We start from the raw sequence: 14,259 nt of genomic DNA, 5'->3' as shown, positions 1-14,259 counted from the left end.
ACACACACACACACACACACACACACACACACACACACACACACACACACACACAATGTGATGGAAGGGAGAAGACAAAAAGAATTAGTTTATGTCTAACATTCTTTCACCCTTCGTGTGCTTGCCTATTTGGCTTTAACAACTCAGCCGTCCCCATCAATTAGTCTAGATGCTGGACTTTCATTGAGATTAAGTGACTAATATCAGTGCTTGCTCACAAGAAAGACACTTTTCACGTCTGCCCAACAATCTGTTAAGTCAAAACACATGTGGTAATCCAAGGCAAAAAGCCTGCAAGGGGTCCTCTATGCAATGAAAAACAGGTGCTCTAGTTTTTGGCCATGTAATACCCCATTTACCCTCTGGAGCAAAGGTTATCCAGCTAATAGCTGCCTTGTGGTGCACTGGGAAGAGCTGTGCACATGGCCCAAGTAAACATCTGGGACGGATTGTACATACTTGCAACATATGCTTCAAGTTCAATTAAAATGAGGCCTTGGCACATTTATTAATCTTTTTTTCCTCTCCCTTTGCTCTCTCTCTCTCTCTCTCTCTGTTGCTCTCTTTCTCTTCTTCCCACTCTCCCCTATAGGCCTGTGCCATTAAAGAGGCCTCCTTTGACCCGTCCTTCATACTTACTCATACAATCTGAAGCTGCAGCTCATATCCAATGTAAAAGACCTCATATCCAATGTGAAAGACAAATTTGCTAAGCCCTGAAAGTCCATTTGTTCTGCACTTAACCAGGTTGGAGGGAGAGCAAAGGGAAGAGAGTGTGTGTCACAGCAAAAGGGGGGGGGAAAAGTCAGGGAAGGGGATGATTGTGGAAAGGGGAAGAAGGAGAGTGGGAGGGGAGAGAGATGTAGGCGAAGAAAAAAGAAAAATGCCCCCTTTCAACTTCCCTACAGCTCAAATGAAATGCTAACAGTTGAGGGGAGCAATAGATCAAAATGTATGAAGCCAGAGTTGGTAAATTGTAGCCTTTGTGGCAGCTGTGCTATCCAGCATCCCAGCCCTGTGTGAACACAGAGCAAGGCCTTCTTATTTGGAATAATCAGTTCGCCGCCAAATCTGACGGAGGCCGCACAAACTGCTTCCGCACCTCATTTCAATATGAAAGTCCAAAATGTATTTTATATAATCTGCAGCTTTTCAAATGCTTGTATTTTTTATTCCCCCACCCCACAGAGAGGAGGTTAGAAATGCAATAAGGAGGACAGACACAGGGAAGGAGTGGGGGAAAAAAAGGTTCAAGGTTGCCTGGTGCATATCTTCAGTCAGTGCCCCCCTGTACATTTCAGCCTTGGAACTTCACAGCCAAGAAACTTTCCTTCTGCCTCTGCACTGTGGGAGAGGATGTAATGCTCACATATTGCTGTGTGTTCATCCCTCAACTGGCTGCCTGGCTGATTGATTGCTGACTTTCTAGTGGGATGACTATTTGACCAATGACACAATAAATGTTGCTTCTTTTTTTTAAAGTTTTTTTTTCTTTAACCATTCCTTTTTGTTGTCTGTTGTAAAGTTGGCGTTAGATAAGTAAATGTAGCCTACAAGTCCAACATCAGCTTTCTTGGAAATGTTTTTTTTTAAAAAACATTACCAAACCAGACCATCCATATTATCACATCACAATCTGGTGTGAGGCAGAAAAGTATCAAGCATCAAGTCAAATCATTTTCATTTTCACACTAAATAAAACCAAGTGCAAACTATGCTAAAATGCCACTCTTGTTTCACACTGCTTGAAACCTCAACACACCAGAGTCTGAAGGAGAAAATTACTTTCATTTCAAACCTGACACACAAGAAAAGCAGACAACACAGTGGGTAGATTAAGCGCTGTGCTATTTCAATTACCATTCCCAGGTGGAGCACTGACAAGGTTCTGTATCCCGTCCAGTGGCATTTGTTTCAGTAGCTGTTCCTACAGTGCAAACGAGCGGAGGCAGTAAAGCAGCCACCTGTTGTTACCTGATAGTGTCTGGACAAGCCCAGATGCTGTTTTACTGCGACATAAAGGAGCAGTGAATGGACCTAAATAGCTAACTAAGCACTTTATATGGGTGTATGTTCACAGGAAGAAAGACTGAAGCACAGTGTCTGTAAAGTTAGCACACTGTTGTACGAAGGGAAATTTAGGGATAATGCACCAAAGCGCGTCGAAAAGATCAAAAACAAAGCGAAACCGCGAGCAGAAAAGGTGAGGAATGTGTTATGTACACACCTAAAGAGAAAACTTTTGAAAAGGTTAAAAAGGTTGTACAATCTGTGAACATGTGTTTGTGCCTCAGGCAGTGAGAATATCTGAACAGGGGGAAGAGATGGGAGGGGAAGATGGAGTCATTTTGTTAGTCTGTTTGTGTTTCCGGTCTCTGAAGCAGTGTCAACCCCTCCTGAGGCAGTGTGTGTGCGAGTGTGTGTGTGTGTGTGTGTGTGTGTGTGTGTGTGTGAGTGCATCTCTGACACGAGACATAATTACCTTGTCATCTTTGTCAAAATCCTCATCCTCATCCTCCAGCAGGTCCTCCACTGCTTCCTGACAGTTGCAACAGAGCAAAGAGAAAAACGAGAAGGAGAAATAAAATGTTTATGCAACAGCTATAGTGCAGATAAACATTAGATAACAGAGGGTTAACATCATCAGAGCATCCAAAGAGGCATATTAAAGCTGATTGGTTCTGCTTATGTCTGGCAAGAGTTTGTTAATGAGTATGGAAGACATGCAGAAAGCACAACTATTGGATTTGTGAGTGCTAATATGTCATAAGCTTCAGAATGGTTCTCAATTAGAATTTAATTTTAGAAACATTCTGTTGTTCAAATATGTTGACACTTCTGGAAATGCAAGCAAATGCTCTGGCTTTGAATTTCCACGGGCTGAGGATTAAAGTCTATTCAAGCAGTCAAACGGCATTGCACAAAAGCATGTAAGACTTATACTGTTCAAAGGGAGAAGACAGCAGAACTCCTCTTCTTCTGACCTCCTTAACCTCTGCATGAGTCTCTCACCTCCACCACTGGTTTATATACATTCAGTTCTCTATGCTTTTTTTTCTTCTTCCTCGCAGACGCTTCGTAAGAGAAGAAAGAAGAAAAGCCTGAAGTGCAGAGACCGAGTCACAAAGAACAGCAACTATTTGCTTCAGTGATCCACAACCGAGAAAACTGGAGCCGACCTGACTCTGAAGCCCCGAGAAACCACAAGACATACTGTAGAACACAAAGAAAAATGGCATGATTTACGACGCTTGCTCACGCTCGGTCTAAATTCATGACAGCAAACATAAAGGGTACTGGACAAAATAAGTAGCGCACATTTTAAACAATTATTTAAGACACACTGGAATCACATAGAGACCTCTATGTGTGAAAGCAAGGCAATAATCACACGTGTATCCATAGAAGTTCATCCCTGAACACCTTGGTTCACACTTGGCTGTGTCTTGATACCACCAAAGTGAAAACCATTACAGCTGCATCTTATCCACCCTCTATCAATGACACATCACAGCTTATCATATGACAAATCATATAGTTGCCCACGATTTACATAAACAAACAGCCGTATCATAAGCCCTACAGCTGTCAACCTCGGATTTGATCTGCTCTCATTGTTTGATAGCGTTACCAGCCCCTACCCCCTCGAAAACCTTCACCCATCCCCGACATTACCGCACCCCCCCCCCAGCAAATCCAGAACAGTGCAAACTAGTTTGGAGAAATCCAAAAATCATTACTTAACAAGACAATAGCTTTTGTCCTTTTTGTTTTTCATTGGAATACGGGGGGAAACTATGTGGCGGCTGACATAAGCCTCTTATGTAAATGCAGCTTCCCACACAAACAAAGACGAGTTCAGTCAGAACAGCGGAGTCGAGAGGGTACTGCGTGTGCGTGCGTGCGCGTCCCTGTTCTATCAATATAAGTGAATCGCTAGGGCAAAGTGCTGTGCATGTATGTGTGAAACTCCTCATTTTAACTGTCTGACTGTGTAACAACTGGCCATTCCCAGCTCAATGAAACTCTGCCATGTCTAGACAAATAAGCTCGACTGTTCACATTTGACGGTCTCTTTATTGACACTGAGCACATCCAGCGCTGCACTATACAAATACCGAAGAGGGAATTCTCGTGCTCAGTCAAGGGAAAAGATGTAGATGAGATACTGTAAAAATGAAAGCCTTCTGGCATCTCTAAACAAATGAACTATAACTGTTTATAAAGACATCATGGTTCCCTCCAAATCCTTTCATCCATGCCAAAATAGAAATATAATGGAATCTTCCACACAGAGGCATTAGCAGGGCATGCCTGGCACATGCTCCAAACTTTAAACAAAGAAATGAGCATGAGCTAGGTGGAGAAGCATGACCTAGAGAGACAGAGAGAATGATAGAGTCGTTTGTCTCCCTCTGCTCTCCGCTCTGCTCTCTCCCTTCTATTGCCGCTGGTTACAGAGAGAAGTCATGTTTCCTGCAATGAGACACAGTGTAAAATTAATAAATAAAAAGACACGGAACATGTCATCTGCCCTGAAGATTGCCACGGCTAAATGCGTGCACTGAAGCTACTGTCTCAGTACGGGAGGATATAAATTACCTCAGTGCAGCCAATGAATTCCAAACATCCCTCTTTCGTTCTCTGCATCGCTCTACCTCTCCCTCTATTTGTCTCATTCTTTTCTCTTTCTAAGACCTGTTTGGTGTATGATATCATTTGTCTGCTTATCCCCCCCATTATCATGTTGTTTGAATTACTATCATTACAGCACGGCAGCATCAAAGCCTTGCTGTCGACAGGATCGCGCAGGGCTCACATTGCCTGCAGAGCTGCTCCAGTCAATTCAGTATCTACAGAGGTGGGGATTAACATATTCAGACCCATTCAAATGATACAGGGATGATGCAGGCTACTCTTACAGATTACATTGTGCCCCATAAATACATACATAGATGCGATAATATGAAATACACGCAAAGAATGCAAGCGAGCACAATGACATTGAGAGTTCGAATGGCTTTGGATGTGTGAATGCATCTGTTTGGTCTTTGCCTAAACGCGAAGAGCTAATTTGCAAGAATTAATTTGCTGCTGCATTCCCTTTCCAACACATGCTCTGCATGCTCGACGCGCTTTATCTGAATTATTTTTTGCCTCTTTTACTGTATTTTGCATCAAGGCAAAAATACCAGCTGCAAATTAAAACAGCTGTGAGTTAAAACCAACAGTGCATCGTCTACTTAATCCGAAAACAAGTACACTACTGCTGTTTATGTGGAGGTTTCAATTATGGGGATAAGTCATCTTTGAGGCCAAACCATATCACAAAAGTGGTGTATTATGTCCTTATTTTGGTGGCTAGAAAACTGTGGTGCCATCACTTTAACATAACTGGTAATTGATACATGATTGCTAAAAACATGGAACTTTAGCATCACAAGACCAAACTTTCGATTCTTGGTGCATATATGGTTGCCTGCGAAATGCACAGTTTAGGTGCCTGCACTTAAAAAAAAACAAAACAAGAAAGAGTTATTAGGAGCATTAAGATCTGCTCTTTCTTGCTGGAGGGGACTATTTCTATTAGCTGTGCAGGTAAATATCTAAAAGTTTTTCAAGAACAGTTATGAGAAGCTTCTTGCACAACATCAGCGGTGCAACAGCACCCCTAGTGTGTTTTCAAGGACAGAGAGCATATTCTCAGGGTCAGACGGATTATTACTGTGATCTTCTGCTTGCTGGATACACAGCTCTGTGGCATTATGCTGAATTTGATAGTAAATATGATCATAAGTTAAATCATAGGAGAAGATAAGACAATCATGAGTATGTTCACATAAAAGAAAAGGGCCAAATCAAGGATTTACCTAAGGTCACTGGAAAGACAGAAACATGGTAAATGTATACAAGACTAATCAGCTAAATATTTATATCGACTGAGGCACTGCACACAAAGTATTTCAAATATTACTTCACAAGTCAATGATCCACCATCCTCCTGGTTTTGCAGGAAAAAAAATTGACAGAACCTGTCTGAATCAATGAAACAAGCGCACACAAACACTCCATAGGGGAAAAGTAAAATTCTACTACTAAACTAGCAGCTACATCATTTTCACCTTTCCCCTGAAAACTGCCTCTCAACTCGGCCTTCTCTCTGCTGGCCGTACGGAGTTCCACTATTTCCTCTCCTCACCTTCCCAATGACAGCCGCGTGGGGAATTGACGGCGAGGCAGACATCGCCAGCGAACATGAAGATATACTTTTTCCGTCTTTTTTTCTCCCATTCCTCTATCCCTCCCTCCTTCCTCCTGCTGCTTTTCCTCTTTGATACGTGAGGGGGTTTTAACCTCTCCAGCTGCTGAGGTTTGGCTGAGTGGCTGGCTGGGGGATCTCAAGGCCCTGCTTGGTATGCACTGTCCATGAGTGCATGTGTATGTGTGCACATATTGCCTACACCACAGTTTCTGCAGACTGGGGGAAGAGCTTCGCGGCTGATAAGGCTGAGCCTGGCTGACCCACGCGGGCCCTTCACAAGCTGTCAGAGCCGTGGCCCTCAGAGGGGGGCCCTTCCATCTGCACTGCCCAAGCCAGGGCTCACCCAGCAGGGGGCTAGATAGGGGTGAGGCTGGGGTGCTACCGGAGCTGGTGGTGAGGGTGAGAAGGGCAGCTCCATATTCATGAAAGCAACACCAAATTTCGTGAACGCTGGAAGATACTGAGTTTTTGGGCTTGTTTTGTGACATTTCGAACTCACCAGCTACTTCTTCCTTTCCTATTTAGCTACTGACAAATCACCAAGTGTTCAGCCAGAGATTAAGCAGCTCCTCCAGCATTATTTGTCTTTCTCAGATCTAAAAAGTCTAGCTTTTCTCATTGTTCTTCATATTCAATTGTGCTAACGAGTTCTAGAGCAAGTAACATACTACATGTCTTGTATGGCAGAAACACATACATCTGTAGACTTAAGCTCAAGGTTTAAACCAAAAACACTAACAAAGAGCTATGGGCGGGTATGCTATAAAGACAAAATAACAACAACAACACCAACAGGCACTGAGACAGACACCCTGAACTGCTGGTGTTGTTAGCAAAGAGCACAGACAGTTACAAAGGTTCAGTGTGATGAAGGGAGTTAGACAAATGGAGTGGGATGGGAGAGGGGGGTGGCAATATGATGAAAAGGATGGGAGGATTTTGCAGTGGCATCCCTGTTGCTCCCGATGCTCCCGTCCCGCTTCAAACTATGCCCGCTGCCTGTCTTTCTGCCTGCCAGCCTGCCATCCTATCTGCCAGTTTAGCAGAGACAGAGAGGCAGCGAGAGCAGCAGAGATGAGCACGGCGATGCCGGGGCGGCACGGGGGAAATCAGCGGGGCACAGGCGCTCCCAGTTAAAAGTGACATGACCTTTTGATTTTGTCACCTGTCACCAACTGCCATGTCTGACTCCACACTGAGGAGTGCCTGCCATCCACCGCTGCTTTCCTCTGCCTCCATCTCTCTGAATGCCTCCCTGTCTTTTTCTGTCTCCTGCTCCCACTCCATCTCCTTTTCTCATTCCCCTTGTCTTTCCAGAGTTACAGTTTTATGAGCAAAAAATGGTGTGACTTCCTGGAGGAGTTGAGGTATAATAGGCAGCGCATTCTCTTTTCCTTCCAGCTTTTCCTAATATTTACTTCTACTCCACCTGCGTTGCGCGTGGCTCTTAATGAGGGCAGATGTCAAGGCACAGTGTTGCGAGCAAAGTTGTTTTGAGATGCAAAATCAAGGAGAAAATAGAACAGATAGAAATCGCAATGAAGACTCGCTCTAAAAATGATACAGTGTTCAAATAACATGTGACAATTCTGACTGGAAATAAACCAGATTTTATTTACACTAACAAACAATACGCTGCTGTCACACACAGCAGAGAAAAGTAAATATTAAACTAGTATTAGTAGATCCTTGTGACCTCAATAACTAAGCTCTGTGAGAATGATTCAAATCACCATGTGGCGAGAGCGGACTTATCATAGTCAGCTATCGTGCCACAGGAGGCGTATATGTAAGTGTGAAGTATCTTCAGGCCATTAAGGTCTTCTCTTCCGTAATGGTTTGGTGGATCCATTGGGTGAATCAATGTAATGGTCTGAAGCATGGGATAAAGAGGATGGTGCTCCAGTGTGACGAGGCCTAATTGCCCGTCATCCTGTGGTAGAAAGAGACATCACCGTGTTCCATATGTATCCTCTCCGACAGCCAGCACTGAAATTAACACCTTCAAAACATCTGGTAAGGGCTTTTCTGGGCCAAGAGAACAGCAAGGAAAGATTTCTTTTGGGATGTGTTCCTGCTTGTTAATCTCGGTGCCCATCATCTATTCATGCAAGCAGGCACACGCAAGAATACGACTCGCTGCTATGACATGCGTGCACATGTATCTAGCAGCCATCTCTCTCATCCAGCAGAGCAGCCGGTCCTCTGCTTGACCAAAGCCCAGTGTGAGGACAGATATAACCTCCAAATTGTCCCAGGTATCCAAACAAGCGTGAGATGGAGAGGTCATCTCATTGCGATGCAAACGGAGAAGCAGAAAAATAGCATGAGTCTTTCTTAATAATACATTTGAATGCACAAATAAAAGGAGCATCATCCTCATATATTCAGCAAATATTCAAAAACATAAAAGGGTCCTCTTGTTTGCTCAGAGAGCAAGGGAGCACGTTACACCATGACATACAGGTCAGCCAACGGTGCTGGAGAGTCAGCATTCACGGGTCAGAGTGCTACATGATAAGAAAGGAGGTCGGGGACCTTACTGGTGCTGTGCCTCCTTTAATCGCTGTTCTTAAGGACGCTCTGACTGCTTAGCAGGTACCGGTCAAGGTTGGGGCTAGGCTAAGAAGCAGCTGATCCGGGATCTGTTTGCAAAGCAGCATGTAACCGCACAACAGTCAGTGACCCTGAGTGGTGAAATACAGCATGTAAAGAACACTGTGTTTGTTTATTCGCTATAGACAGGGATACGGGTTGTGGTTGTGGTGTAAAAGCGTCGAAGGGTAAGCACGCTGAACCCGTCAGATGAAGCAAGGCCAGTTCATTAGGAAGTCTGTACTCAAGTGTGGGCTTTTTTTTCCTGTTTTCTCTCATTCTCTCTCACCATCTCTGTTTCTCTCTCTCAACCTTCAGAGTGAGTTCAGCAGAGATTCCTTTGGCATTACCCTCACCCCAGACTGCTGGAAAACCGCAGCGCTCCGGATGCTGACCCTTGCTCAGCTCAGCACAATGCTTTAATTTGGTGTGTTGTTTAAAGTAATTAGAAAGCCTTTCCCCCTGTTTTCTTTTCTATTCTTTTCAGTGTCTCTGCCAAGTGCAAGAGGGAAACAGTGAGTCGTCCATGACTTCAGCTTGATAAAGATTCGGAAGAGGAATCCACGAGACCCCCTCACCCTCCTCCTCACCCCCACCCCCTGCACCAGGGGAAAACTGTCTGAAAACAAACAGGGACAGGACTCGAGGGATACTTGTGTCTAAATGTGCGTATTCGAGTGTATGTGTGCGTTTGTCTACGTGTACAGCATTTCAGCAAAATAACAAACGCTTCTATCGTACCTTACTTTTGCTTTTAGTCTTATTTGAGACGAGATATTAATATCAGGAGTGGACGAGGCACAGAGCTGATAATGAAGAAAGGAGAGACGGTCCTGCGCGTGCACTAACCCGAAGGCAGTGAGACAGCAACAGAGACAAAAGCGGGGCAGTGATCGCCAGAGAATTTTCTTTGTGTCACCTGTGCACAGCTGCCACAGCAGCAAGAAAGAGGCATTAATAGAGCCAATCTTTGACAATTTCAACTTTCATCAGATGCATCACTGCAAAGACTCACTCGCACAGCAGATTCAAACACACACAGACGACTTTTATCTGTATCTGCACACACAGATTAACGTTCTACACTTGTGTTTGTACCATGCAAACACACACCTGGAATGAATTGTGTAGATGTATATGAGTGTACACTGCAGTCCTTCATATTTATTTGTTATAACCTAGGAATAAAGAGAATATACTAATTGACATCAGACATACACACACAATATTTAGTATCCATGCATTACGGATGCACCTGCATACAAACCTAGAGCACATTTACCTTAGTGCTATCCCACGATCTTATAGTGCGCCTCTAACTATCTCACCACCAGCCTCCTCAAAAACTCCTTAAGCCAGTGCCATCATCGACACTCCTACCCACACATATCAAGACTGTCAAACTGTAAGAGTTACACTACACACTCAGTTAAAGCTATTGCCAAATGCTGCTCATATTAGACAGTAAAGACATTTAACTGAAGAAGGTCAGATACCAAAGTTAAAGGCGGTGCTCTCGTGTCTTAAAACACCCCGTTCTTGATGATCCTGCTGATCCTTTGAATTCAACCAAACACTCTCCAGTCTGAATGACAGTCTGAACGACACTCTGAAGACAGCGATATTAAAGCAAGCTTCAGAGGCAAAACCACTCCCTGGTCTGGTCTAACCCTTGGCATATAAATCCAGTAGAGTAGTTACATGACAAGCCTCAAGACATTAAACTCAAATGAAAATGGTTCTTAGTTGGTGGGAAATATTTTAAGGCGCCCTGCTTTCATCCCAACAAGCCCAGCTGAAGTCAGTCAAATTATGTGGTTTGCATTTATGCTGTAAATACAGAAGATCACGATCAAGTGTGGAAATGCTACTTTGAAAATGAAGCAGATAGATCCTAAATTGTATCTGCTGGACAGGTTTCTTGACCAGGTAAATCTCCAAAAGGAGATTTTTGGATAGGATATAATAACAATAATAATAAAATAGTAAGACAGCACCAGATGTTAAAACACTGAGTTTTAACATCTGACAGTTTTTGTCTTTGCGCGTAAGACCTTTAAGTAGAACTGGGCAGACCATTGTTGTCATACTTAAAGGCGCTTGCCATATGAGAATCAACAGTATGAACATGTCTTAAGGTTTCAACCAAGTCCTGAGGTACTTGAGACACAATAGTCCCTTTCAAGAGAGAAAAGCAATTCCACATGAAGTGGGAGTTACATGCACTTATTGGAATGTGAATTGAGTGCCACATTACGGGGATATGCAACCATTGTTGCCTCATTTTACTTAGGAAGTACACAGAAAAAAATATCATTAGGTCTGGATAAATACAAGCAGCAGGTAGAGAGACACATAATCATGCCAGGTTTTGTCTTAAGGCATGTGTGGCTATTCTTTTTTTTTTTTTGCAAGCAATGTCGCCATCTACAGGTGAGAAAAGTGTCTCTAAAATTAAAGTCTGTGTTCTTTGCAAATGATTTATGTTGTCTGTGAACTTACCTACAATAGTAAACCTTTAATTCTTCACTTGAGCGCATGCAGTGAAAATATGATTTTTAAACATGAACCAAAAACTGGAGTATAACTGCCAGTTTATTGTCAAGAAACACAAGGATCATTTTGCTAATTTCAATGCCATGTTTTTAAATGAACAAATATGGAAATGGAAGCTTATGAATAGAGAAGATTAGCTCTTGAGACGAAACAATAAATCTGCGCTATATGCTATGTAGAGTTCACATTTAATTCTGTAATATTGCAATGACACACAGCTATTAGATTTGGTTCATTATGATGACTGAATTTAATACCTCTTCCAAATCCAATCCAATCTAACCCATAGAATCCCTATGAAGAGATAAATATACACATATAGAAGGCAAAAGACTGCAAGGAAATCGGAAGTCTGTTAACTGGTTATTTCCAAGTGAGAAAAAGGCACTTATTAAAATTAATCACTTCATTGTTCACGCTCATGCCATAGTCCAGCTCGCTCTCTCGTTTTCACTCTCTACTCTCCAAATGTGCCTGGCCATGATTAAAACATGTCTGTTTCTCCATGACATTGCTTTGACATCACTTAATTGGTATAAGAGATAAAAAATAAATGAATTAAATAAATATACTACCAGGTAAGTGGCGTAACATTGCTCAAGGTGACAGCCTATTATTTCTCCCTTTTCTTTGCCTCAAAGAAGGCAAAGTGAGAAATGTGAGATTGCACTGAGAATGCAGCACCTCATGTGGCAGACGGAGATTTTTATTAAGAAAAAGAAAAAAAAAAATATCGGCAGAGAGTTTTCACATGTGAAATTCAAAATCTGTTCAAAGTTTGCGGCGTGCAGTTCAATCTGAGAGTATATTCTACATTTCTACAGGAAACGGCAACCCTCTGTTCCTCACTTATCTGTACATCAATGCTCATCAGCAGTCAAAATGTTACGTCCCAAATATCTAATGTTTTTAATATGTCTGGAAATGTATCATCGCATGATTAATGCAGTAAATCAATGTCCCAACAAAACAGCTGTGGTTGAATTTAACCTGCATTGTATGTGGAAATGGGCTTTTACAGTGAAAGGAAAGAAAGGCGGAGGGATATCAAGAAGCGATGGGGTTACTCACCACATCTTGCCTGGTGTCCTTCCCCGACGCAATGAGCATGTAGGTCCAGGCCAAGGGCAGAAGCAACGCCAGAGGAATCATGTAGAGCTCAAAGTTCCAAACGACAACGACAAAAAGCTGTTGAAAGACACAACGTGAAAACTGCTCGTGAAAGAAAAGCAAAAAGAAATCCGAGAGATCAACGCGGGCTAAAAATGTATATATTCAAGACGCCATACGGGCGTTCATGAGACAAACTCCTGAGAATCTAAGCTGGCCACATGTGCCATATGTGTGACTCAAAAAACAACACACATTCATATGCAGAATCATAAACTCCATGCAGTAAAAACTATTAAATGAGTCTTTGCTTTAACAAAGAAGTAGGCCTGGTGTCAGTGAGCTGAGGGTGAAGCCGCCATGACCCCTTAAGGGTTCATTTTTCTGGGTCTCAAAGTTGAGGAGGAGGAGGATGGTGAGGAGGATAAGTATGAGCCGTCAGAGCCTCTATCGTTCATGCCAATCATCTCAGAGTCTGAGGTCATGTACCGTTTCAGCCGCAGCACGTCAAAGCTGACCCTTCTATACTCAACCCCAAACTCCAGCAGATGACCCCCGCACACCCCACAACCCAAGTCCCTAACCCTGTCACTCCAAGACCCAATACCCTCTCTCTTGGCCCAAAAGAGTCGTTCGCCCCATCTCTAACCTCCTCTGCACCCATCTGCCAAAACCATAACCTCTATACCTCCCCTCTCATCACCAAACAAGAAAAGTACCATCTGAAAATTAACCTTTCCTAAAACCTTGTATTCTGGTTTTGGCAGGACTCTTTAGCCTCTGACAACAGATTACTGCGGTGGTTGGGAAGATACGTGTGGGAAAGTAAAATTGCTAATCATGGAAGGCTGATGTTTTCTGGCAGCATTGTGTAGATTGTGAGAAAGCATTGTCGATTGTAAATGAAAGGTTGAGACGGGGCGTTTTTCAGGAAACAAAATCTGTCAGAAATAAATAGAGCGAAAGCATATTTATCTTATCGAATAATATCATGTTCAAGTATACAGAGATTTGTCGCGACTGATAATAAAAAAAACTGCAGCAATTATAACAAATGCCGAAAATGCAAACCATGCCTAATGCTTAATCTTTCGCTGTGAAACATATTCACTGAATTCAAGTACGAGTAATCCATTATTTCAAATATGGGCACAGCAGATTTGAAATTAATTAGTCTGTGTATGGAAAGACAACCTTATTTAACAATCAGTGTTGATGACAAACTTTTAAAAGTGATGAAATTGAGATTATTACTGTATAAAACTCATATAATGTCTGTCTACCAATTCTGATTTATCCTGCTTGGTTGTGCAAACACCGGCAAGAGTGAGCGCAGGCTCAATTATCAACAACGACACTGCTTAATATCTGCCTTTGTATGTGTGTAATACAGGGTTAATGTGAGTGAGAGGTTCAAGATCTCAGCACCATAGTGCATTCCAGGCTGTTGTTATTGTAGTAAAGCCAGTCAAACATTAAAAAACACAGACACACTCGACTGCTACGTCACAACGGACAAAACACATGCCCCTCTCAATAAAACCATGTTTACAAATTAAATTTTTATCCTCAACTTTTCCAACTTCATGGAAAAGTTCGAAAGGCTCGTATCCAAACTTTAGAGCGGAATTATAACTCCATGTAAAATTAACTAACAGACGCTGAATCCACAAAGCAAAAAAAAGGAAGAAAAAAAATATAAGACATAAATTAAACATTAGAAATGTCCAGTACAT

The 14,259-nt window shown here is 42.6% G+C and overlaps 1 protein-coding gene across 7 annotated transcripts in view; it reads right to left on the bottom strand.

Moving 5' to 3' along the window:
• The window catches only part of mctp1a (multiple C2 domains, transmembrane 1a), a 128,467-nt gene that overhangs the window by 21,959 nt on the left and 92,249 nt on the right, over window positions 1-14,259 (bottom strand). For all 7 annotated transcript variants that reach the window (XM_005922809.3, XM_005922810.3, XM_005922811.3 and 4 more), the window contains 2 exons: window positions 12,485-12,601; window positions 2,483-2,539 (listed from right to left, as the gene is read on the bottom strand). In XM_005922809.3, coding sequence (XP_005922871.1) covers window positions 2,483-2,539; window positions 12,485-12,601 — 174 coding nt within the window. The remainder of the gene's footprint in view (window positions 1-2,482; window positions 2,540-12,484; window positions 12,602-14,259) is intronic.

This window comes from Haplochromis burtoni, unplaced genomic scaffold (genome assembly GCF_018398535.1).
Source record: "Haplochromis burtoni strain Fernald_Lab_line unplaced genomic scaffold, NCSU_Asbu1 Contig_63, whole genome shotgun sequence".
NCBI classification, from domain to species: Eukaryota; Metazoa; Chordata; class Actinopteri; order Cichliformes; family Cichlidae; genus Haplochromis; species Haplochromis burtoni.
The sequence above is the reverse complement of the archived record's forward strand: the minus strand, read 5'-3'. Positions and strand labels throughout refer to the sequence as shown.